At 38.9% G+C, this 24,510-nt stretch overlaps 1 protein-coding gene across 2 annotated transcripts in view; it reads right to left on the bottom strand.

Moving 5' to 3' along the window:
* The window catches only part of PIK3C2G (phosphatidylinositol-4-phosphate 3-kinase catalytic subunit type 2 gamma), a 210,664-nt gene that overhangs the window by 24,616 nt on the left and 161,538 nt on the right, over positions 1 to 24,510 (bottom strand). For both annotated transcript variants that reach the window (XM_064459408.1, XM_064459416.1), the window contains 4 exons: positions 18,979 to 19,171; positions 18,290 to 18,411; positions 13,508 to 13,616; positions 5,132 to 5,207 (listed from right to left, as the gene is read on the bottom strand). In XM_064459408.1, the coding sequence (XP_064315478.1) occupies positions 5,132 to 5,207; positions 13,508 to 13,616; positions 18,290 to 18,411; positions 18,979 to 19,171 (500 nt within the window). The remainder of the gene's footprint in view (positions 1 to 5,131; positions 5,208 to 13,507; positions 13,617 to 18,289; positions 18,412 to 18,978; positions 19,172 to 24,510) is intronic.

Here is a 24,510-nt window from a genome sequence, read left to right as displayed (position 1 = left end):
CGTCATACAAAGCCATTTTACCACAGTTTTTTTTTTTTAAGTTGTGGGTCCTTTTTCCTTTAAGTTGCAACAGGAAAGGTAGAATCCCAAATCGTAAAACTCAGTATAACGCGAGGGGAGTTGTGTTTTAACATGAGGGCACAATTCACTTGCAGGGCTCTGTTAATTTTGTGAATTGCAGTGGGCCATCCTGAGTGGTATAGCAAGAGCAACAGCTTTCAGAGGCTAAATTACATCATTAGAATTCAGCTGAACACCATGCCTTTCCTCTCCTACCACTACTACCAGTGCCTTTTTCTGCATTACTTAAGTTTTGTAGTGTGAGTGCTTAGATCCAGTCAAGGAATTTCTCTGTGGGAGTTGGCATTTTCATTTAGAAAAAAAACAACTGTGAATAAGTATCTAACCAAGCTGAAAATAATGAAAAACATGGGAGAGGAAACTGCATTTCTAACTCAGTATGTAAAATGGAGTCTGAAACAGACACTATGGGCACAGCTATTACTAAAATATTTGTTCTTGCCATGTAATAAATTGAGTACTAATGGAAAAAAATGAAAAAAAATAGAAGGAAGGAAAAGGAAAAAGTAACAGAGTGTAGGGAATCTGATAAACATGGAAGGAACTTCTGTCACGTATATTTCATATTAAAAGACAGTTGCTGTTAGCTGCACTCAACTGTTATATTTTAGGTTTCCCACATTCAGTGCAAAATCATAACCTCTTTGAAGTCTAGGTAATTTTAGCTTCAAATGATAATAAAATACACATACAATAATTACTTCCAGTCTATCCAGCTTGGGCAGATGGACTTGAGCTCTGGCCCTGCGTTTTTAGGAACTGTCATGCTCTATTTGCACTCCATTATAGGCAAAGACCAAATGCTGGTCTGTTGTAGATACAGGACAAAGTTCCACTGACTTCAGCTGAAGCAAGATTTCCCTCCCAGGGATTGATTCTTCACTCACTGGTGTCAATGCAAAAGCTGTCAAATACCAAACAAGGAGCCCTGGAACACTCGTAGCCTTTTTCTATATGACTTGCACCTGTGTGTCCCAGCACACTGGAGTGGAAGTCAGCCACCGACCCCTACTGCAGAAAAACTCACTGTACCAGTTTATAATCTCTTTTATCAGGCAACATAAACACTAGAAAACTGTGGGCACTTTCTTCTTTTTGAAAGACAAAATTAAGGCAACTAATGTTCAGAATTCCTACTGAAGGTGTGATGATCTTCAGAGTAGGCAAGTTTGCAGTTCTTTTCTTTATCTAGATGGTCTTTTCTAGCATGTTGGAGAACTACCAGGTCTATATTCTGTCATTTGCGCATGTTTTCATTAGCAACATTTTAAAATAAGCTCTGCATTACACTTTGCACAATGCATGAGAAATATAAACAGCGAGGAAGATGCTAGACAGAAGACAGACAAAATCAATAGGGAAGCTATAATTTAATAATACATTGAATTTCACATGTGGACTGCAAAGCAATGTAAAAACACTAATTAACTAAGAGTCACAGCACTATGGTTGGGGAGTTAGGTATTATTCTGTATTCCGCACCCTCAGATTTTTCTTAAACCTTTCTTCTTGGTGACAGCCTGTTTTGACATCTGGCACCAAAGGGTACTGGAACATATTCGGTTTTCCAGGGCCAGGGTTGAACGCCCCAAGCCAACCATCTGCCTGCTTTAGCTGCAGCTTGGGTTTATAAGCCTCCAATGTACCCAACTTCAGATAGTCAGCTGTAAGTACACTAACTGAGTATCTCACTGGTTTCGTCCTGCAAGACAGCAAGAGGTGCTTATGGCCAGCAAAACAGCCTAAATGCAACTAAAATAGGAATGCAGCTTGTGGCAAAAGCTTTGCATCGAGAACGAGAAACTGCAGCAGATCAAAACACTACGTAACATGAGCAAAATAGCCTACACTTTTCAGGGACTATTCATGAAGACTGCGACTGCGTGGAAACGCATACCGTATGATAGCCTTTTTGGAAAGCTTGGATCTTCCTTTAGAAGGGCACAGAGCCAGTTGCTCTACTGCGCTAAATGGACAGAAGCCCACTGAAATGCATGGAGCACTAACCAAACATGCCAGAAAGGGACCTGGGTTGTGCGCTGTTAAAACCAATAACAGTGTCTTCATGATTTCATAACTTCGGAAAAACAGTCTGAATTATTAATATTTTCAGGAGATATGAAGTCAAGAGAAGAAAAATAAGCAAGATTTATATAAAAATGTTTCTGATAGGTTTTCTTTCTTCTTTTTTTTTTTTTTAAAAGGGACTTTATAAAAGGCTGTCTGTGAAATCATTCCTGCTATCTGCTCTCACTCCCTTGTAGTAAGCTTGGTATAATGAAATGCTGACAATATTCAGTATAATTCAGAATTCACCCCACTGGGAGTACTGGATCTGTATTCATGTCAAAGTAAATTTAGCACTGATTTTTAATCTCTTCATTGCTAGGAGCACAGTACAAATTCATAAATTTTAATTTTTATTTTACTTTAGTAAGTGTAATTACCTACAACATTTATAAATTAAAGCAGTGTAAGAGAAAGATGCTGTCTTGATGAAAATTCATAACCTGCTTCTATTGGGCATTTATTTTATTTTATATTGATCCTAACTAAGAGACAGATGATTTGCTTGCGTAAAGGCTGAGAGAGAAATCACCAGATTCATGGAAAGCTACAGCCCATATTAAACCTGAGTTATTCTTCAAAACACACAAAAATTAAAGCCCTTATAAGCTCATAAAACAATGAAAGCTGTGGGGGAAGGTTGTATTCTTTTCATGGAAATTACCCCTCTCCTGCAGGTTCAGTGAACTTAATTCCTGCCCCAGAGTAACTACAGGGCTTCGTTTCAAATCATGAATGTTCCTCTGCTCCCTCATCCAACAAGAGTCTCCAGGGCCAATGTGCTGCTCCCAGCAACTCCTTGTTTGCTACCTGGCAACTTGGCATTATCGGTCCCCTCCTGCCTGAGCTGGACTTGTGTCTGCTCCCTCTCACAGAACGGATGATAATAGGGTGCAGGGTGCCATGCAGCAAAGATCTGAATGAGCTAGCTAGGGTATGGCAGCAGCCTAACTCCAGCAATGAGGGGTGAAGCATAGAATAACACCTATGAAAATAATTTTTCAGGAGGGTAACTAGCATGTGCATAACTGGTCTTCCCCTGATAGCTGAGCTAGCTCATTTACAGCTAAGCTCACCTACTTCCACAGTTCACTGTAATGGACTGTCGACCAGGTGCATTCCCTTCCTTGCTGGCCAGAAGTGGTTCTATACCCAGAACAACTCAGCCCATTATTCCTGTCTTCTGTTTTTACAGAGCCTAAACTCACTGGGTCCTGATTTGGACCTTGTGTGCTACTGATATTCTATCAATAAATGATAGCGATGAATTTTCTATGCCAAAAGAACTAAAGTGTCCAAAATTTAAAAGGCAGAGTGCCTGAGCAGGAGAAAAATAATCCCTCTAACAATACTGCTTGAGGCCAGAGGCAGATTAATCTCCCCTGACCAGGTTGTGACCTTCATCTCCACTAACTGTATAGTGAACCAGCAGATTAGGTTACCTGTCACATAGCTTTCATCAAACACACACTAAACACATCTTACTTCTGTTTCTTTATTCTCTGATTTTGATGTCATTGACGACAAAACTAAAGGGCTTACCCTTTCAGACCGTATTGGCTCAGGACAGCACTGTAGGAATTATGAGGCTGTAATTTATTTCTCAACTTTATTACACACTCAGTTCATGCTTTTGCATAAGACTTTTGCACCCAGATTCTCTGTGATAATTAGGCACCTAAATGTTACTGAGACATCAAAATCCTTCTAAAGACCTGGGACTTTAACTCCCTCATGCCTCAACTCACTCTTACGTGCCTGCACCTTTGGTTAAAGAGTCTTCAGAGAGAGGCAACCTACAGACCCAGACTACATGCTACATTTGAACTCTGGTTTGGATTTTCTGTGGCAAGATTTAGCCTTGTATATTCCTAACACCTAGAACATCTTTGCATTATCTCCTCATTCCTTTGAAAAAGTTAGAGCAACCATTAGTCATTTCCAATAGTCATAATGGTTTTAATATGATAATGGCATGCCCTAATCAAATAAACTCTACACAGGGGGAATCTTGCAAAGGCTGAGAAGCCAAAATGGGATTTTTTCTGTTTTGATGGATTAAAAAAAAACTGGTCCTAGCAAAAGAGATAATGAAGCCCCTGTCCACAGGGAGATTAAATTAACTTAATGGACATGCAGACCAAATATGCAGGGCTATGTGTACTCCTTTCTGCATTGTGGATAACTGGTGATCTCGGAAGCAATCCTGTCACTTGGAGCACAGAACAACCAGCTGAATTGTTGTGGTGCAGAGTGCAGATGCAGGTTTCTTTGTGAGATTTTATTTTGCCTAAAAACTGACTACATAAGATTATTTTCAGTGCAGAATTAGTTCAATGGAAGACAATAAACATTCACAGTTTACATTTTATGGTTTATGCTTTGGCTCTTAATGCCAGAGATTAGATTAAATTAGGTGCTGGACAGAAGAGGAAAATGGGTTAAGTATTTAGATAGGCTAAGGGAACAGTGCAGAATCTCATTTAGTAGGAAGTGAATTACCACTATCATTAATAATGTATGCCTAGGCATTAACATAGTGTTCTGTTATTTACCTGCTCCACTCATTGCAAAAATGACTTTAGAAATCATCCCTGATTTTCTTCACCTGTCCAAGCACACGTTGTGCTCTGTCATGACTCAGATCTTTTCCTACAGATTCTGCTCTGAAGATTTGGTTTTGTAAAACAAGAAACCTGCCACAGTTTAGGTAAATAAACTTTTACTTTGCATAGAGGTATATTTATTCAAAAAGAAATGAAGCGAGGCTGAGGAGAATATGTCAAAGTGAAAGAAAGCTACAGGTCACATTAGTAACACATTTTCAGAGACCTTGAGAAACTGGGAATCATTTGTTGGAATCTTTATATATATATAAAAAAAAAAGGCATCTCAACACTTTAGACTCACTGTTTCATTATTATATTTAATATTATTAAAGAAGTCCTCCTTAGAAAACAAGTAAAATTGGTAATTCACATACCTAAGGCCAGAGAAGGTGCATCTTCTGCCGAGGTCTTTTTGGAACAATTCAGGAAGAAGCTGAGTACAAGCTCATTCTGAAAGAAAATAAAAATACTTTAGGGACTATCATACGTTGTGCTCTGTTTCTTAAATTTTTCCCCTGCAAGGGGATTGCTGGTAGGTTTCTAAAGTATATATTAGAGTTAGCAACAAAGGGGACCCTTTCGCCTATGATCTTGGGCAAGGACCCCAGGGAATGATTTTCACTCAGGCACTGGGAAGACAATGGTGCCTCTTTCCGCTGGCTCAGGGCCGCTGCATTGGTGCCTACCTGGCCCCTTTGTGTCAGCACACTACCGAAGAGCAATGTGCCACATGGGTCACAGATCTGCATTCTTGCTTGATCTCCAGTGTCTCGAGATATGTATTAGCAGCTGCAACTACTTTTACAGAGCAGCCCATCTGTGAAGCAAATGCAGGAGAACATCTTTACTGTGTATTGTGTAGTCAGCATGAAATTTGCCCTTAGCACAGGACCGACCCCAAGCATCTGACCCAATGTGTGCCTCCCTGAGGCTTGGATATTGTGCATACCTCCCTCACATGGCGGCTTAACGGACACTCACACTGAAAAGCCCCATACAAAGTTAACTCCTACCAGAAACCAACAGGGAGTGAAAGGGATGATCATATTTCACCATCCTGTTTAAAAGAGCAATCCACCTTAGGTACTGCACTATAAGTTTTATTTTTATGTACTGACCTGTACTGCTGTAGTGAAAATATATAACAGGTAGTTACATTCAGCTGTAGAGAATTAAAACAATAAAACAAATCCCCAGATTTGATTATTGTGCAAGGCAATAAAAATGCGAATTCTGAAATGGACTCTTATGATTCTGAATCAAAGGTGGACAGTAACTGCATTTTATTAGCTATTTCAGAATGGCCATTCTTTAAGATGGTTAGAATTGCTACATTCATATTGGTGTTGCTTGGACTGACACTGTAATGAATGGGTAGAACAAGAGGCTTTTCAGATTCTGGCATTAAAATGTCACCATTGTTTTTTCCCAGGCCATGGAAAATAATGTGTCTCTTATTGGCAACATGTACTTCATGTAGCATTTGTCTTGTGTCAGTTTGACAAGATGTGGCATGATTTGTGCATGGAAGAAAATAAAGGAAGAGTTTAGTGACAAACGCAGCTAGTGAGGAGTTAACATGTGGTTACAGCAGACAGAGGAACAAGATGTGCATGTTCAGCATGGAGATAAGATTTAGCAATCTGGATTTATTTTAGCGGTCGCCTTTTATTTTTCATTCTACTGTTTGGAGTTTTTTCCCCACACTGATATTTTCTTTAAAAGAAAAATCAGGGTAAAAAAAAGGATAAACCAACAGAACTGTTTTCCTTGAAATGAATGACAAATCCTTAAGCTATTTGCAGCAGATGCCAATATACCTGTCTGTTCTGAGCATGACTAATTATTCTCCCAACTCATGAAGACAGCTTACAGGAGAAAGCCCATACATCTGCTTCAGCTTCCAGTAGCTTTAAACAGCCGAATTATTCTCTGTGGGACCTCCATTTGCTCTTTCAGCACAAGTCCCAAGTGTAGCAAATCTCAAGGGTTGAAAGAGTATATTTTTGGCAGCTCAGCCTTTATTTGACAGCATGAAAATAAGCAGAGAAACTTAAGTAGCCCTTCGAGTTCAAAGATCTTGAGAGAAGTGGGCAGGAGGTGGAAGGAAGGATACACTAACTGACTTGAAAGAGAAATAAAAATTCCACATTGAGCTGCTTCGTGTTCTGCTTCCTCTCCAGTTTACTCTTTCAGCAACAAATGGAAATATATGAACAGAGAGGTTTGTAAACAGGAGGTGCAAAGATTGTTTCAGGTTCCAAATTCTCATTTCTAAAGGAGACAACACTGGAAAAAAAAAAAGACATTTGGTTTAAGTACAGAAGTGGAATTTGTGCAGATCTTGGATCAGGCATGACCATGACAGCCATGTACACTTCTGGTTACACAGCTCTGATTTCAAAGCTTTCCCTGTCCGTGTGTCCATTGTATTCAACAGGTATTGAGGCATGTGGGGAAGCAGCAAGGCTAACGCTGGCAAATGGAATGCAAAACCATAATTGAACAGGTCATGTTGCAGGGGCACATGTAGCAGTCTATAAGGGGAAAAGTGCCTCAAAAGCAGTGGGGGAGATCTCCTACATGTTTGTCGCAATAAGCATTTTGCACACTGTTATTCATAAGACAGAAATTTCTCCCTGAACTGTGTTAATCTGCCTGCTACTGGAATCCACTGTTTAGATTTCCACCAGCAAAGTGTGTAAGTACCTTATGTTCACCCTTGGTCAACAGACCACCAAAGCACACGTTGAACTTTCAGGCGATTCCTGAATCAATGGGACTTCAATCTATTGGACCCCAGTCAATGGGACTGAAGGGTATGCTTAGAGTTAAGCATGCACCTAATTACACTGCTAAACAGAAACAGGCACATCAGTGCTTTGAACATATACATGATCAAAAACGCACTGTATTTAGGTGGATAGAGTCCACTTCTAAACAAGCAACTGTTACAAAGGTGTGACCACAGGTGGGAATCTTAGAGGCCCTGTGACAGCCTTGGCAATGCACAGGCACTAAGGAAGACCACGAGCACTCACCTACCTTTTTTTCCCTGGAATTCTTACCTTTAAATCGGTAAATGGAAACTCCCTAAAATACTGCCCATTTGGGGATTTTTAGGAAAGCCTCCTATCATTTGTCTAACCATTCTTACCTAATAAGACAACAATCTTTAATAAGTAATGTTGATATTTTTCCAGGTCACTCAGTAACATCAGCCTATTGGGGAACAGCCAGGTATATATGGGTGCATCAGTGTTGGTCTGGGTAGAACTCATGCATGACCTTTTTTTCAGCTGCTAAACTCAAAAGGGACAAATTCCATCTCACTTACACTAGGATACAACAGAAATAAGCAATTTCAGTGGCATCAGGGGACCTGGCACAGCTCTGCATCACTGTAGCACAGTAGAATTTTTCTACTGCTCTCCATCAGAGACTAAGTAGAAAAGCACTCTTGCTGTTAGTGAAACACAGCGAGATTTCAAGCTAGATTTAATTTTGTTAGAAAAGCAACCTCTCCTCTGCTTTCAGCTTTCTTTTCAGCTGTGTTAGAGTAGATGTGGGGTCAGAGAACACCCATGCACCTGTTATACTTTAACAGGATGGAGAATCAGCAGGAAAGAAAGAAACTAGAAAAAGCTGACCTTGCTGCAGCTATTATAACTTCACGAAAGGACAGTGGAAAAGAGAGGACTTTGAACCCTCTCCGTCCTGGCTCTGCTGGATGCCTTGCTGCAGGACTATGGGAGTGGTGGGAGTTTAAGGGACCCACACACCTCAGCGTACTTTGTACCACCGTGTAATGTACCATGCGGGCACCATGGGAGCTATTTTCTCATCTCTGCAAATCCCAAGTAGCGCCAGTGAAAAAAATACATATGAAATATGGGAAGCTCTTATCAAACTTGATTACTTTTACAGTGTAAAACATTAGTCACCCTAGAACAACACTGTGGCCCTGGTTTTCACTATATGCTTGAAAGTGAGTGAATGTAATTTACAATAATTTCCATTTACATCCTCTTTAAAGCCCTTTTACACAGCCTGTAAGTCACCACAAAACTGTTTATAGAACCTATTCATAGCTGATACACTGCCACTGTTTGCTTACCTGTTTGCACAGGGTTTATCTTTGGCCCCAAAGTCCTTAGTTAATTTGGATGCTTAGAAAATTTTTAGAGTCAAAGCCCAGTATACCTTGTTTCTTTTTACTGATTAGCCTATTGTGCACCTGCACTCATGATTATGTTTGCTGACGCCCCCTCCATGATAAACAAACCCCCTCAAATATGCAAGCCCACTGAACTTGCACACAAAACCAATCTATGTAAGATGTAGGACAAGTAACATGTTTGTTTAAGGCTGTGTAGTTTTGCAAGATCAGTATGTACATTTAGTGTCTCAGCTGTGTTATCAATAACAATATCCACAAATTAAATGCCACTTCTTTTAAATGATGAGAGATGGGAAGATTAGCCATAGAATGCTACTAGCTGGCTGATGGTACCACATGGTTGTTACAGAAAACATTGTTTTAGATTCAGTTTTAGATTTTTCACTTGTAATGCCCAAGCCAGATGCAAGTCGTCTTTTCAAGATAAGCATCAAGACATTCAGCTTTATGAACGCTGCTGTTTGGCACCAGGGCCAAAAGCAGACTAAATCAATGGAGCCTTACCTTTTGTGTCCCCAGGGAGTGTAAAACCTTCCTACAATACAGCAGTAAAATGACAAGCCAGTAGGGCAGCTCTAATTTATATGATAAGTTAAAAGATTTGGGCTGCAATCTCCATTCAGCCCATCACTCAGTTGGAGTTAAGAGTGAAATAGAGAAAAATGTCAAAGTGGTCAGCAGCAGCTGCCTTTTGTCACAGATTTGATTTATACTTTGATAACATATATTTTTGTCCTCCTCCATGTTACCAGCCTCCAATTTATTGTTTCTTGATGTGTTACCTCTTATTGGTGGCACCACTTGGTTGTTTTGCCATTTAATGAAGCAAAACTCCAGAAGTCTAAACATTGTTGAGTATCTTGCCTTGCTGACCTAGAAGACCCAGGCTTTTCAATGCATGCAGCTGATGAGCCAGTCAGCAATGGTGCAACTAGCACACAACTAAATACTCTTACTGTGTGATCACATATATTGCCACTGCTTTGGGAGGAATAGAATAAAACTGAAAAAAGGTGCTGAAAACTAATTGTGACCCTGTCCTAAATGACTCTATGTGACAATGAAGATGCATTTTAGTGATTGTTGTAATGAATATAGCTTGTTGTTCATGTATATAGTCTGGCGGTATAGCTATTTATAATCGAGTGTTAACACGAATTTAGGAAAAACACTCCTATTCTAGGCAACTCTTCAATGAATGTCTAAGAGGAAGCCAATAAATGAGGCTTATGCTAAAAGTAAACCACAGACTTAAAAAACTGCTTTGAATAGGGATGGGCATGAGCATATTTAAGCATTTAAACTGGCCCAACAGCAAATATCTCCATCAGCTGATGTTTCTGCATTTATTGCAGCTGATACTAGAATTCAGAGATAGAGAAAGGTGGCTTGAAGTTTCTATTCTTTAAAGAAGGATTTAAAGAAAAATTTAATTCCATTTGAGCTACAGTGCAAATGAGAAGGCAGCTATTTTCCACCTCTCCTCCTTTGTTCAAACCATTTAGCAAAAGAGGTCGGTGACATTCTGACCTACTCTTAATTATAATACAATTTTCATAATCAGAACTTAGTCTGGACTAAAAAGCATGCACTTAAGGCATGACTGAAGAAGGACTTCGGGTATAATCCAATTCTTTCTTTATTTCTAGGATTTTTAATTACTTAATTGATAGAACCAAGCATGTAGTCAGTCCCGTGTGGACTGGCCTAAACTTTTCAGAGCTGAAAATGGTGTCTAGTCAATCAGGATAATGTGTTTACAGTGATAACAAGGGTATTTTATGAAGAAATAAAAGCTCTTCTCTCCATCCTAGACAATAGACCAGCATACTGTACAGCTACAATACAGTTATGATACTGTATGGGTACAATTCAGCAGAAATAAATGTCTGTGTCAAGAAAGTAAAGGGAACCCTGCTCTACAGGCATCTGCTTGTACAAGATTTCTTCATGAATTTTGGAATTAATTATTCCTACATTGCTTTACTATTTCATAGGAATGACAGTCTGGTAACGCCTGAGAACAGACAACTCACTAAATGGTGTCGGTCAGGCCCCCTAGCAATATGAAGAGGACAAATTTTACTGCAAAGTCATCCAAGGCACAAAAAAAGACAAAATTATTGTATTTATTTTTATCAAGAAAGCCTCCTAGTATAGCTTTCTGCTCAGAGTAAAACCAAGAATACACCATAACACTTTAAAAAGAGTCATACCAAAGGGAAAAGTAAAAAAGAAGCCTTCAGCTGGGAATACAAAGGAAATTACCCAATGACTGGTTCCTCATTCTAAGTGGGTCAAAACACATCAGTATTTTCTAAATTTCTCACATGTCCCAGCAGGAGAAGCATATTGAAGTAAAAATAATGATTCAGTGTTTACAGAGTATCAATATCTCTGAAGGTTATCATCTAGACCTGCAGGTTAGCTGCATGGTGGTAAGCAAGATGGTTTCCTGCACGCAATAGCATTTTACAGATGGAAACACTCTGCTCATTACTCTGTTTATTATCGTGCCCTCCAAGTCCAGCACACCAGTAGCTGTGCAGCCCTCTTAGGCGCAAAGCTGTTTTCTTCTCATGGGTCAGCACTATAGGCTGTACCAGACGGAACGGTTTCCAGAAACTGCGTAGTCCATCGTGTCTGGGCTGGTTCAGAGCCCCACCAGCGTATGTCCCCAAGCAGATTTGCCCACAGCTCCCTCTGAATACCTTATTCATGGTTGTGTCCCTGCAGCAAATGCTGGGAGAACTTACCCAGCTCCATGAGTGCGTGCTGCAGGACCGTAAAGGGAGGAGCAAAGACATTAGGAAGGCCATTGTAAGGCAGCATGCTCTGGGTGATTACTAGCCCATTCACAGACCATGGAGCAGGATGGAGAAGAGAGCTTCTGCGCGTGATGGAGGAATGTTTTTATTACTATCCCAGGGCTTTAAACAGCCTAATTTTTCAACTGTAGATTAGGCTTCTACACAGCAGTGCTTGGCCCAAATTGAAAATCCGTGTACCTTACAGCAGCCCAGAGCACCACAGAAGATTCAGAGCTTTTCATTTCTAGGTCACTGGCTTATATCAGTTTTTCCTCAGCTGTGACCAAAAGGCGCTAATGTAAAATAAACCCATGACCCTCACATGAGTGACAGAAATTGCACAACAATTAACCCCAGCTTGTGCAGTTTAGTTGGCAAGGTGGGTCAAGGGAGCCAAGCACCCAAGTCAGCTGTCCGTACCAAATTAAGTGTAACTGTGAGACAGATATTATCTATCCTCTTTGGAAATCATCTCAATTTCAACTCAGGGCACAGAATTTATATTCATATTAATAAGAAAACTCCTGTTTGTTTTACGTATGGACAATTTCCTCCTTAATCTCCATTACACAGTCACAGCTGGGAAAGTTATATAGTTAGGCAGCAAACACTTTTCTCCTCCAGCAAGACGTTTGAAATTTTGGAGAAAAATCATCCTGTCATACCCTTTTTTGGCATCCTAGACTGTCTAAGCTATTAAACCAAACCAGCCCCAGTTTGTGCTATGGCCCTGAGGCCATGGGACATGACATGGCTTACCTGGCAGAGGCCCAAGCTCTGCTAGAGAACGTGCCAGGAGTGAAACAGCAGGGTCAATGCACAAGATCGTGCCTTGGCTCCCTTGAATTTACCAGCCTCCACGTAAGCCTAGGATCTAATGTAAAACACAATTTTTTTTCCTGCCTCTCTGACAGCTTTCCTGGCAATGGCTGGTCACTGGAAGATGCTCCTTTCTGTCAGACCCTGGTGTCACTATCAGTAATTGACCATTCAACTCCTGAAGTGATGCAGTGTAGTGATTTAAGATCCTCCCAGGGTACATGGAGCTTGTTCGTTACTCTTGGCCTTGGATTTTACAATGCTGAGGTGCATAAGGCTTTGTCCTGGGCCAGACAATGAAAAGTCAGTGTTTGTTACGATTTCAACTTTTCATTTTGAAACAGGAGAAGAACATCAAATCTCAGAAAACAATAATGAATAAAAAATGATAAGACACCAATTTTGATGACACACTGTATCATTCTGATAATATTGAAACATTCTGGTTTTGGTCTTACGTTTGCAAAACAATTTCTTCTACATGTCAACTAAATTTTGAAATTAAGAGTATTTCTGGCCTGAAAGAATGGAACTTCTAATTTTAAAACTGTCAAAAGCACACTTTTCAATATTTCAGAACTTATTCCTTTTTTAGAGATTACATTCCTTAGAACCTACTCTTTACTGTCAAAAATTCAGTGAATCACCACTTTTGGATGGCAGTAAAGGAAGAGAAGTTATTTTGAAAAATGCCCTGCCAGGTCTAATAAACTATTTTTCAGTCATTCTTGTCTTTATCTTAAGTTCTGATGAATGCTACAACGACTCCATCTCAAAACAGCTGCATTAGAAGACGTGTTATTTACGTCATCTGGGGTTGGTTTTTTTGTGTTTTTTTTTTCTTTTTTTTTTCAAATGAGGCCATGGAAAGCTTCCTGATTCTTTTGGTACAATGCTACTAGAAGTCATATGCAAATAAAGTAAATACTGGAAGTGCTCACATTTGCCAGTTTCCTGGATCCACTTAATAGCTGCTTCAGATAAAGATTCAAATCCTTCACCCTTTTATGTTCAAGATCTGTAAAAGGTAAATGCCATGAGTGGGGAAACCTGCAAAAGAAGAATATTTTGTAAGTATAACTCCTGTACTGTATTTGCTGAAAATATTTCCAGCTCTATTTAACAGAAGAAAGTTCACATTTTCTAAGAGGTTTTGCAGGTAGGGGAAGGGATGGGTACAGTGTTCAGAAGATTGTTTACCCTCTGACTCTGGTTCTTTGAATAATTTGCTGATCTGTTTCAGACTATACTCTTTTTTTCTGTCTAAATCATTAATTTAAAGAAAATTTAAAAACCATAAAAGGCACTTATTTGCATTTTATGGTATCTATATACCTCTAAAAAAATTGGCCTTTTATGATCCTAGGAATTTTTTGCACTGTGCACCACACAACAGATCTCTGATCTCAGCCCAGGGCTCATGCTATACAAACCCTTACCATAGAATATTGAATACCAAAGCCTTACAGCAACAATGTGACATTTTATGAATATATCATTGCTTGCTTTTTACCTCAGCTATTTAGAGTGTAGATACATTTTTCAGAGCAGGTCTCTGATCCCATATGTAATTTCAGCTGCTAGTATAATAAAAGTAATATATGAAAACAAACGATTGTCACAATAACAAAATCAATCCCAACAAAAGCAATAACAATAACAATAGTAATGTTCTTGCTGAATTTTCATTAAGATTAATTTCATTTCAGTTTAGTAAATAAACCACATATGCATAGAATGGCCTCAGGTCAATTTTCAGATGCTTTGGTGATTGAAAATGTCAAAGCCCCACTTTTTTTTTACTTGAATCGTCTTTGTGTTTTAGAGACAATGCACATTAGATCAGTCAAAAGGTTAGATTTTTAACAATGCACATAATCAATTCATATTCACCTTGCCCTGACAAGGACTATTCCTCTCTCAGGCTGAAGGAGCTATCTGTGCTAAATTGCACGTAATGGGTTTTGTGATATGGATTGCTAATATTGGGATTCGTAACTACTATTATGTTTTACGTCCTCTAATCTACGTGATATAGATAGGTAGAGGTTTTGATCTAGTTGTATTTCATGTTACACCACCACTGTGAATAGTTAACCATGCCTCGTTTACAAACCTCTTTTTTTCTGGTACAACCTTGTTTATCCACTAGACCTCAAGAGGTATCTGAAGGCTTCATCAAATAACTGAAGAGCCATCTAACAGTGCAATACACTGAAACGAGACACTTGGCTGGCCTTTTCAAAGGCAGCTGGTCAGCTCCTACTTTGAACAGGTTTTACCCAATTCCACAGCTCAGTGATAGATGTCATCAGCTTTTCAAAGGCCAGCCAAATAGCAACACATGGAGCACTGGATTCCCATCCGTAGAGAGGAACACTGGCCAGCTTTGCAAACCACCCTGCTGTAAAAATGGCAAATAGCAGCCTCACCTAGTGAAAATAAAATGACTGAAGATGATTAACCCACAGTTTTTGTCACCAAGAGATTTAATGTAATTAGATTTCATGAACTGTAATTAGACCTGTTGGGTTGGGCTTTTTTAAGCTTGTTTTGTAACAGAAGGTCTTTTATGAAGAGAATACTGATTAACAAGATATTGTAATTCCTCTTTGGACTGGACAGATCTTTATCCGTCTTGTGTAATACTTCTGAGGAAGAACTCAGGGCTGGTATGACTTAGTCTGCAATTAAAACAGCAAGGGGCCAGGTTGATAGCAGCATGTGGATGGATTGATGGATGGATGGATGGATGGATGGATGATTATTTTGATTATTTTGGCCTATCACACTGAAAGATCAGGGCTCACGAGCTGTACAAATGAATAGTAAGAAGCGATTCTTGACTCATGGAATTACAGTGGCAGGACACATAATGAGGCAGGGGAAGTGATATGACCCAGGATCATGACATATATAAGCTGCACAGATAAAAATAGAGCCCAGGTCATTTGGCACACAGATAGCCTGTGAATATTCCGGGTTCCTCTGGGGCACAACAAGGACTTCTTTCAAGAGATGGTAGAGAGGATCTGTTCAGAAGCAGCTTAAAATTAATTAGACTGTATAACACAAAGAGGACTCTGGCTGTAAAATGTAGGCCCTCAGAAGATGCATCTTAAGCACAGTGGCCAAACAGAGGACAGAAACTGCTGATTCTCTGCTGAAACTGCACCAGTAACTCTGCTGCAGGGAAGGACAATATGAACCCTGTGGTAGTACTGAACACTTCTTTACAAGGCCTTTGTGCTTTTGCTGAATTGCGTCTATGGCTGAAACTGACGTTGCACTTGTGAACACACTTGTGTTAGAAAAGGTTAACTTCCCAAGCTGATTTTGAGCTTTGCTTCTACCTTAAGTAGATCATAACAATATAAACCTGCGTCACACACAGACATGCTGCATAGCAGATTTCATTTCCTACATATTATCTTGAAGAACACTCTGTGTATAGATTGCGTCACTTAAATGCTTTGTTGGATGAAAAGTTTTTTGGCCTTTTAAAAAACAATAATTAAACACAATTAATATTCTGTTTGAAACCAAATAAGAGAGAAGGTGCTAGAGTGCAAGGGCTTGCTTGGGGCAGCTGTGCTTCGACTTATAAATATGGGCTGAATGTTTACAATAGCAAAATTTCAGATGCTGAGAACTCTGAGCTTTTGCCATTAGTTTCTTGCAATATAGCCGGTATTTAGCACTTGTATGAAGCAGACTCATATTGCATTATTTCCTCCTAATGAGACATGAATATATATAATTTCATGAATCAATACAAAGTTGTAACCGAGTCCTTTCTGTTAGCAGTTCCAATTATTCTAGTAATATTCGACATTTTACTTTTAAATCATAAATTTTCAAACTGATGTTGAGGTTACATTTTGGAACAAGGCTTTCTCCTTCCTTTGAAGCATCTGGCATAGGCCAGAGCTGGAGCTTTGTAACACAGACAGACTAATGGTTTGATATGATATAGCAGTTTCAGTGGTAACTTTCTATAAAGAAATAGGTTTCTATTATTAGAATAAAATCTGGAATATATGAAAAGCCTCACACTGACAAAGTTCTGTTAGAAAACAACCCAAAACTTTAACATTAAAGAACATACTTATAAAGAAACATGATAAAATGAATTACTTTAACAGTCTTGGGGAAAGATCATACAGTGACAGGTTACTGCTGGGACTGAATTATGACAATAAAGCTCTGGAGCTCTTAGACACAGCCTCAGTACATGCAGATTAACCTTCTGTGAGTTCTGGAACTCTCTTTTGCAGTGAAAATATTGTAAGGGATTTTATTACATGTAGATTTATCTGAAAATGTCTAGTACTATTTTTGAAATTCACAACAGGGCTTCTGAAGTCTATGTTTCTAAAGAGAAATATATTTTCCTTCAAAGGGCTCTTCTCACCACAGGAAAAAATCTTAAATAGGTACTTGTTAAAAGTTTCATTTTACAACCTAATAGTTAGTGTGCAAATATCTCCAAATCAAAACCATGATTCAAGCACTTTCAGTATTTAGTGAAATTCCAATTCTCACCAACTGCTGCAAACTGGTTCATGTGAGTGAGTCATAATGAGTCAAATTGGAGTCTGTTAAAATCCCCTCAGGTAGGAGAAAGATTATTTAGAATTAACTAACCTAAAGCCATTTAACTGAATGCTTTTCACAAGCTTGGGGGAATATCAAAATTGGATCTGATTTTCATGGACTTTACTTTTTAAGTCAAAACCATTTTGTTTGTGGCTATTTACTCCAGGTCAAACCTGAAACACCTTTTTATTTTTCAAGCGTATCACTTGAACCTCAGCTTGGTTCAAGTAAACTGCTTGCCTTTTTGGCCAGCTTTATGTTTTATTGTAGATTGGGCTTGAAGAGGAGCTTGTATCAGGTGAGTCAGCACGTCTGTTTCAGATAGGACTACTTGTTTCTCTACGGTGTGTGCAGTACAATATATATGATATTTGTATAATACATAACTCTACTTGTATTACCAAAGCCATGGACAATCATTACAAAAGGCAAAACTGTTTTACATAAGACAGAAATAAACTGTGGGACTCCCTGTCCCAGGAAACTGTGAAGAGATAAGATTGAGAATATGAAAAGCAGGAATAGACATGCACATGGATAACAAGTAATATTCAGAATTACTGCATCTAATGATAGCATATTTTTCAAGATATATTAAATTGAATGATGCGAGGCACAAATAATTGGGTTTCGGGGCTGGTGTAGTACATAAGATTATTGCATGTTTCTCAGCTGGGGAGTATGTGCATCTTTTTGTAAAAAGGTTGATCACACACGCCTGTGTCAGAGATTGGCTTGTTTCTGTTCTGACCCAGTGTGAACATTCTTTTAATATACGGATTTTGCTATGAGTTTTGATCAACATCATGCAGAAAAGAAAAACTATTAGAAGGCCCTATCATGCCTTTAATGAAGTCAATACAACTTATGCCTTGATTTCAGGCCCAAGCTGTTCCACCCTTCTCCTCCCATTAAAGAAGGAACAATGAAATATATAAAAGTTAGACTGTCACAATGGTCTATGATTTAGTTTCTTCTGGGGCTGAATAGAAGGCTTGATAGAATATGTCGCATTGCCTTTGTGTTTCTAAAAAAATGTCTGCCGTACATTTTCTCACATTTTTATCTGTGCACAGAGAGAACCATTTAATAGCAGAATAACATTTGCTAATACACTGCCTTACTCTGGGAGGGCATGTGATGGAAATTGCTTCTGTAGATGGCTGTGAAGTTTTGAGAACTGGTCGAATGATTTTTCCACAAAAGTGACCACATTGCAGGTTTGCACCACCTGGACTAGATACAGCTGTATTGGGGAAAAGGGAGAGGCAGAAAAGAGAAATGATCAGAGAGGCACATTAAAAAAAAAATGTACAAGAGAAAATATAGGGTGATTTTAACAAAGAAAAACCTTTCTTTAATGTAGTGCCAAGTGCCAGAGAATTCAGTTTGTAATTTATACTCTTTGCTGCATAGGAAGATAAACCTGCCTGGATAGCACACAACTTGAACACTGAAAGATCACTGCAGTGTGTGAAAACTAATAATGCACCATTAAAGCATCATATAACAGCCTCCGATTTCTATTAGGCTTCCTAATTTTGTGCCATGCTTTCCTTCTGGATGCTTTAATTAGCTCTTGATTTATTTTTCACTATAGGGCATGAACTGTTCTCCTTAATGGCTCCCTGCTAATAGCTGTCTGCCTGGTGTTCTTTCTCTCCGGTAGCTTATGGCACTGCTGTTCATCCTGTGATCCTTTTAATGTCTCACAAACACATCTTCTATAAAGGAGGAGGGAAAGTATATAAGCTCACAGAAGAGTCGTTAAAGATCAAGGCAAATCAGGGCAAGCGAAGAACATAATACATACAGAGTCAGACTTTTTGTTGAACCCCAAAATGGTGGCTCTTGCTATTGACTTCTCTGTGTCCAACATCATCCATTCCTGGGGGACAGTCTCTGGAGCTGGAGGCTTTGCAGACCCTGTCATTGACATCTGTACAAGCGTGTGGATCAAGTTATTGAGTTTAACAGGAAAGCACTCCAAACTTTCCTTTATTTTCCTGAAGAACAAACAAATAGAAGAGGTGCTATTTATACATCTGTTTTGTTTCCATTTCTTGATCCTTGATTTCATGGATGCAAGAAAAAAAAAAAAGGAATTGTAAAACCTACCTCATACAAACATGTACCCACATACACACCAGTCACCGCTGTTTGCAGCTATGCTGCACATCCAGCCCCTGAGTTGTCCTTGCCATAGCCTGTCTCATGGCTTACCTTGGGGTAGTTATTCTTCATGAGCTAGATACCATCAGCCTTCTTTCAGACAATGGAGATGAAAAGAACATTCCCATGTGTGTTTTGAGGAGTTCCAGGGTAGAACAACATGTGTTCACTTCAACAGGTCGGAGGGAGTGCCTCAGCACTCTCTTGGTTATGCTAACCTCACATGGACTTACGCATGTTTGCACAAGGCTCTTGCATCCAAGTCATGATTTAGCTGTGCATGATGTGTTGCTAAATCCTCCACAAGGTTCTTAAACACTCTATCCCCATGGAGCTGCTTAAGATGAAGAAAAAAAGAAGAGAAATTTTGTCCTCCTATCTCCCCTCATCTCATCCCTGTTCAAGGGGAGCCAGAACACACTTCTAATTTCCTGGAGTTTTAAGATCCTTCATCAAAAAAGACACAATAGATAAAAAAATAACTAGATATACATGTACATATGTACTACAAATGTGTTTTAACATCAAAATGAATTCGACTTGAGAAATAACACTGCAACATAATCACTGATCTTTGAAGAGTAAGATGCAGTACTCATTAGAAAACACTTGCCCTCTTGAATTAAATTGCTGGTTAAGATCTATTTAACTTGTGATGCTAATTTTTTTTTTTTGTTTCCCTGCTTATTTCTACAGCTCCCTGAAGATATTCTGGATAGGTTCGGATGTTATAGAAGAACAACACATTAGTTTTAGGCCACAGGGCAGCAAATCTCTACCAAATTGTCAGGGTTTTTTTTTTGTTGTGTTTTTTTTTTTCTTTTCTTCCAGTTTTGGACTATATCTAACCACTTACAAGGGCTGACAGCACACTTAACCATCTTCATCATCCCCTGTTCAAAGCTAAGCAAATGCTTCATCTGTCATTTAAAATTAAATTCTTATTCATGGATTTCTGTGAGTGGGTTGGATTGCCTATTGCAATCAACTGAAATCAACCCCATTCATCACATTAGCCTAATATTCATAATCTTGGATGTTCTGGCTAAAATCTGTAACTTCACAGATGCAACCATACCAAATAGAACATCCTACCTGCAGATAGCTCCCCCGCTCGCCCCTGCCAAAATCGAGATTTCATTCAAAATACTGTGTGAACTTATCATACACCAATTAGGCCTACTAAATTGAGGGAAAAAGATGTCTATGTTTCTTTTAACGTAATACAAGGAAAGGTATCTCTGAATTGATTCAGCTAATTATCTTAATTATTAATTACATTCTCCAGAAACAGATACATGCAGACTGTTTAATAAATGACACAAATTAACACTCAAATGGAAAACAAGAAAACAAATCTCATTTCAAAATATTAGTACAAAATCAATTCAGTGCTCATTAATTAGGTTGCATCTGTGGTGAACTTTTCCTTTTTAACTCCTATGTATTTAATTTAATGAAGAGTTTAAAAACTTCCTAAATCACTGAGACATGATTTAGGTTATAGAATCTGTAACGGGGCTGTATTATAGCAAAACGATTAGGGAATTTGCAATATTACTATAAGAGGCATGTTAACTTTGCAGCTAAATACAGTACATTTTAATTCATGTAAAGCAGGCCTCGGCTTATAAACTAGTATGAATGCAGATGCCATCACTACGCAGAACAGCTGATATCAGAATACTGCTATTCTTTCCGTGGGTCCATTAAGAGTCTAAAATACTTTTAACACCCAGATTGCTAATCACATACTTTAAACCTAATAAGAGGCTTTTGTTGTTATTGTTGCAGATTTTCCCTGTGAGTTATTTTAAATTATTACATTTAAAATAAAACCAGAAATATACATCATTTTCTCCCTCTCATCATTGTGGTTCACTGTATGCAGTCCTCCCTGTTAGAACAGAAAATATCAACCAAACCTTATGCCATGTTATCAAAAAAGAATTGAAAAGGTGTCTTTGCTCTTCTGATGACATCTCAGAGTGTGTCTTCACAGCAAGGTAGAACAACTCTGGTTATGGTTCTCTGCACTTTCTTTCAAGGACAAACTGGCTTAAGGAAACCTTCCCTCCCACAGGATCCCAAAAGCCAGTTCCTAACTATGTATGGAGCAGTGGCATACATTTGAACCCATGTGCCTTTGCTTTTTAAATTTTGCAGCTTATTTTTGACATGGATTATTTCAGTGACCCAGCTCACCACATCACCACATCTTCTTCCATTTTCTGCTGGAATTTTTAAAGCTAATTCTAAGGTTCAGCGGTGGAACTTTCTCCTTGAACTCGTTGAGATCCCCATATGCCTTTTTTTCTGCAGTCACAGGAAGTTTAGCCATAGGCAAAGAAGTTGGTGAGACCATGGATATTCATTGCTGAGATCCTCTTGCTCCCTAGGCCATTACCATCTTTGCCTGTGCCTAGAGCTGACTCTGCCTTCACAAAGATGACAAAAAGTTATTTCAGAGCTCTGGTAGCCCAAGCTGCTTAGAGAATTAGTGACTAATGGTCTATGGATGGGAAAACTGAAATGACCTATACAGAGGGCATAAAGAGCACAGGTTAATCAGAAGAAAACAGGAAACGGTCACTAACTAGAGCAAAATTAATGATGAATCACGGTATTACTAACACACAGTTCTCAGGCAGGAAAATTATTTTTTTCCACAATACAATATCCATTTACCAGGCAGACTGGCATCTGATCTACTTCTCAGAAAAGTGAGTTAAATAACTGGGATTATTGAAAAGTAATGACTTTCTGCTTTCCACCTGCTGAACTGGCTTTGCATTTCAGATTTGGCTCACAGTCTTTCTGCAGAACTGTCAAATTACGGTATCAGGTAAAACATGCACGGTCTGGTTGGCTGCTTGTGTAAACAGAGATGGATGAAAAGATAGGCTAACGTTTTCAAGAGTGACTAGTGATAGTTGGTGCCTTGATTTTTAGGAAGTAGACTTTTCTTATGGGACAGGTATTCTGAGGGCTGGTGCTTAGATATTTTTGGACACACCAGCCTTTCTCCACAGCTTTTTAATAGTACATACACTCATTATTACTGACTAGTTTTCCAGATCTTAGTCTTGGTATATCTAATAATTAATATTCACCCCAAACTTTGGAATAATTTTCTTTATCATTCTTGATGGAATTCTGCTTCTCATTTCGATCTAGGCCTGAAATAATTTAGAGTGTAATGAGCAAAATTTATTTTCATGGGATTCTCAGTTGTTAATGAACATGGTGTTTCATCTATATCCAACTTTTCCATCCATGAATTTACTAGGCTCCATTTTAAAACAAGGTGGGGAGTATTCCCCCAACAGCTCTTAACAGATATTTCCATAATATTACTGCTTTCAGGGACAGACCTTTTCTAATTTTCAGCAATGTTTATTAATGGACAGTTGATATTCTTATTGTGTACAGCAGTGATAACCCTTCAGTTTAATACCTTATTTCCCACTGTGATAGTATGCGGGCAACAATAATATTCTTTTTATCCCTTATTTTGCTAGGCTTTAAAATTCAGGTTTACTTCAGACTAATTCTGATCCCATGGGCTCAGCACACCACATGAAGTGCATCTTCCAGTCTATTTTCCCTTCTAGTCCTCCTATGCACCTCTTCCAGAACAGAGGACTTTCCTCTCCCCTGAGCTGGTGGCATGTGGGGCTTGTACAAAAGCATGAATACATCAGACAACATGAACTCAAGGAGGAAGTCTGCTGCTGTTCCTTTGAGGCAAGTACAACACAATATTTACAAACTGCTTGAATGCTGCTGAGAGAAGCTTCGTACCATAGTTTTGTCTATGCCCTCTCAGAAGTCACCAGCTTTCACTGGTGTTTCAGTTGTCTGGGAGATTTCTTGCTGACATATCTGCAGCCACCTGAGAAATGGATTATTGGCTGTCCCATTGAGATTAGCATCATGTTTGAAAGGAGTTACTGTGAATTGCCCAGTGTTGCAGCTGCTGGCATTTGTGGTTTGGAGTGCTTGACCTGGGCAATGACAGGTACCTAACAAAAGATTCTGTCAATAAATAAGTAAAGATGGCAGCTGACCCAAGCAGCATCAGGCTGCTGAAGATATGCTATGGTGCTTTGCTGGTAATTTTCAGATACACCATGCATCCCTTATTCATGGGCTTCTATGAGTGGGTTAGACTGCATACTGCAATCAATTGAAATCAAATCCATTCATTGCATTAGGCTAACTTTAATAATTTTAAATATACATTCCTTTACAGGCACTTTAAAAATGTCAGGCAGCATGTGACACTGTGCTGACATTTGAAGACATCTGCAGAAAATGAAAGAGGAAATTTATATCCAGAATTAAGATGGGTTTCCAGTTTCAGGTAAAACCGTGTTGTCCTGGGAAGAGGAAAGGAGGGAGGGAAAAGGATCAAATTGAGTTTCAGGGATCAAACTGAGTTCAGACCAGATGCTGGAGAGACAACAATGTTTCATTTGGCACTAGGTGCACAGAACTGACAAGCAAACACAGAAACTCTTGTTTAACTCTCAATTGGTGCATTGTTTATCCATGAACTGAGGGTGTGACCTTCCAGAAGGCTGTAAGCTGTGAGACTTAACACTTCCCATCACCAGCTCATAGTGGTGAGCCGACCCAATGTGAGAAAAATACAGTACACAAATGAGACCACAGATTGTTGAATATGCCTTAAGTCAAGAATGAGAGGAAAGGAATTCGGCAAAACACAGAACGCTTTACAATCCTGAAAGGGGTCAGTACATTAGAGTCCGGTATCATTATTCTGTTGGCTAAAAAGGTGACGGCAGAGAACAAATTAACGTTGTTTTGCCAGGAATATTTGTGACATAGTTCATCGTTTCATGTTGTTTTTTGAACAACAGTAGAGGCAATGTCAGTATTATTGCTCAAACCAAACTCAGACAATTGCTAAACGCAACCTAGTTCTACAGAAATACAGAAATACAGAGAAATACTGTTCTCCTATTTCCACTAGCAGAAAACTGGGATTTTCAGCAGATACACATTATGTGATCAAATCTGAAATATCACAATAACTACCTTGTACTTAAACTATAAATAACTTTCTGTTGGCAGATTTTAACATTCCAATGAACGCACTCCTTATCTAGAAAAGAACTTTTTTAAAACAATAAAATGTTTTTGGAAG

This window comes from Phalacrocorax carbo, chromosome 1 (assembly GCF_963921805.1).
Source record: "Phalacrocorax carbo chromosome 1, bPhaCar2.1, whole genome shotgun sequence".
In the NCBI taxonomy this organism is placed as follows: Eukaryota; Metazoa; Chordata; class Aves; order Suliformes; family Phalacrocoracidae; genus Phalacrocorax; species Phalacrocorax carbo.
This window is presented reverse-complemented; position numbering and strand designations above follow the sequence as displayed.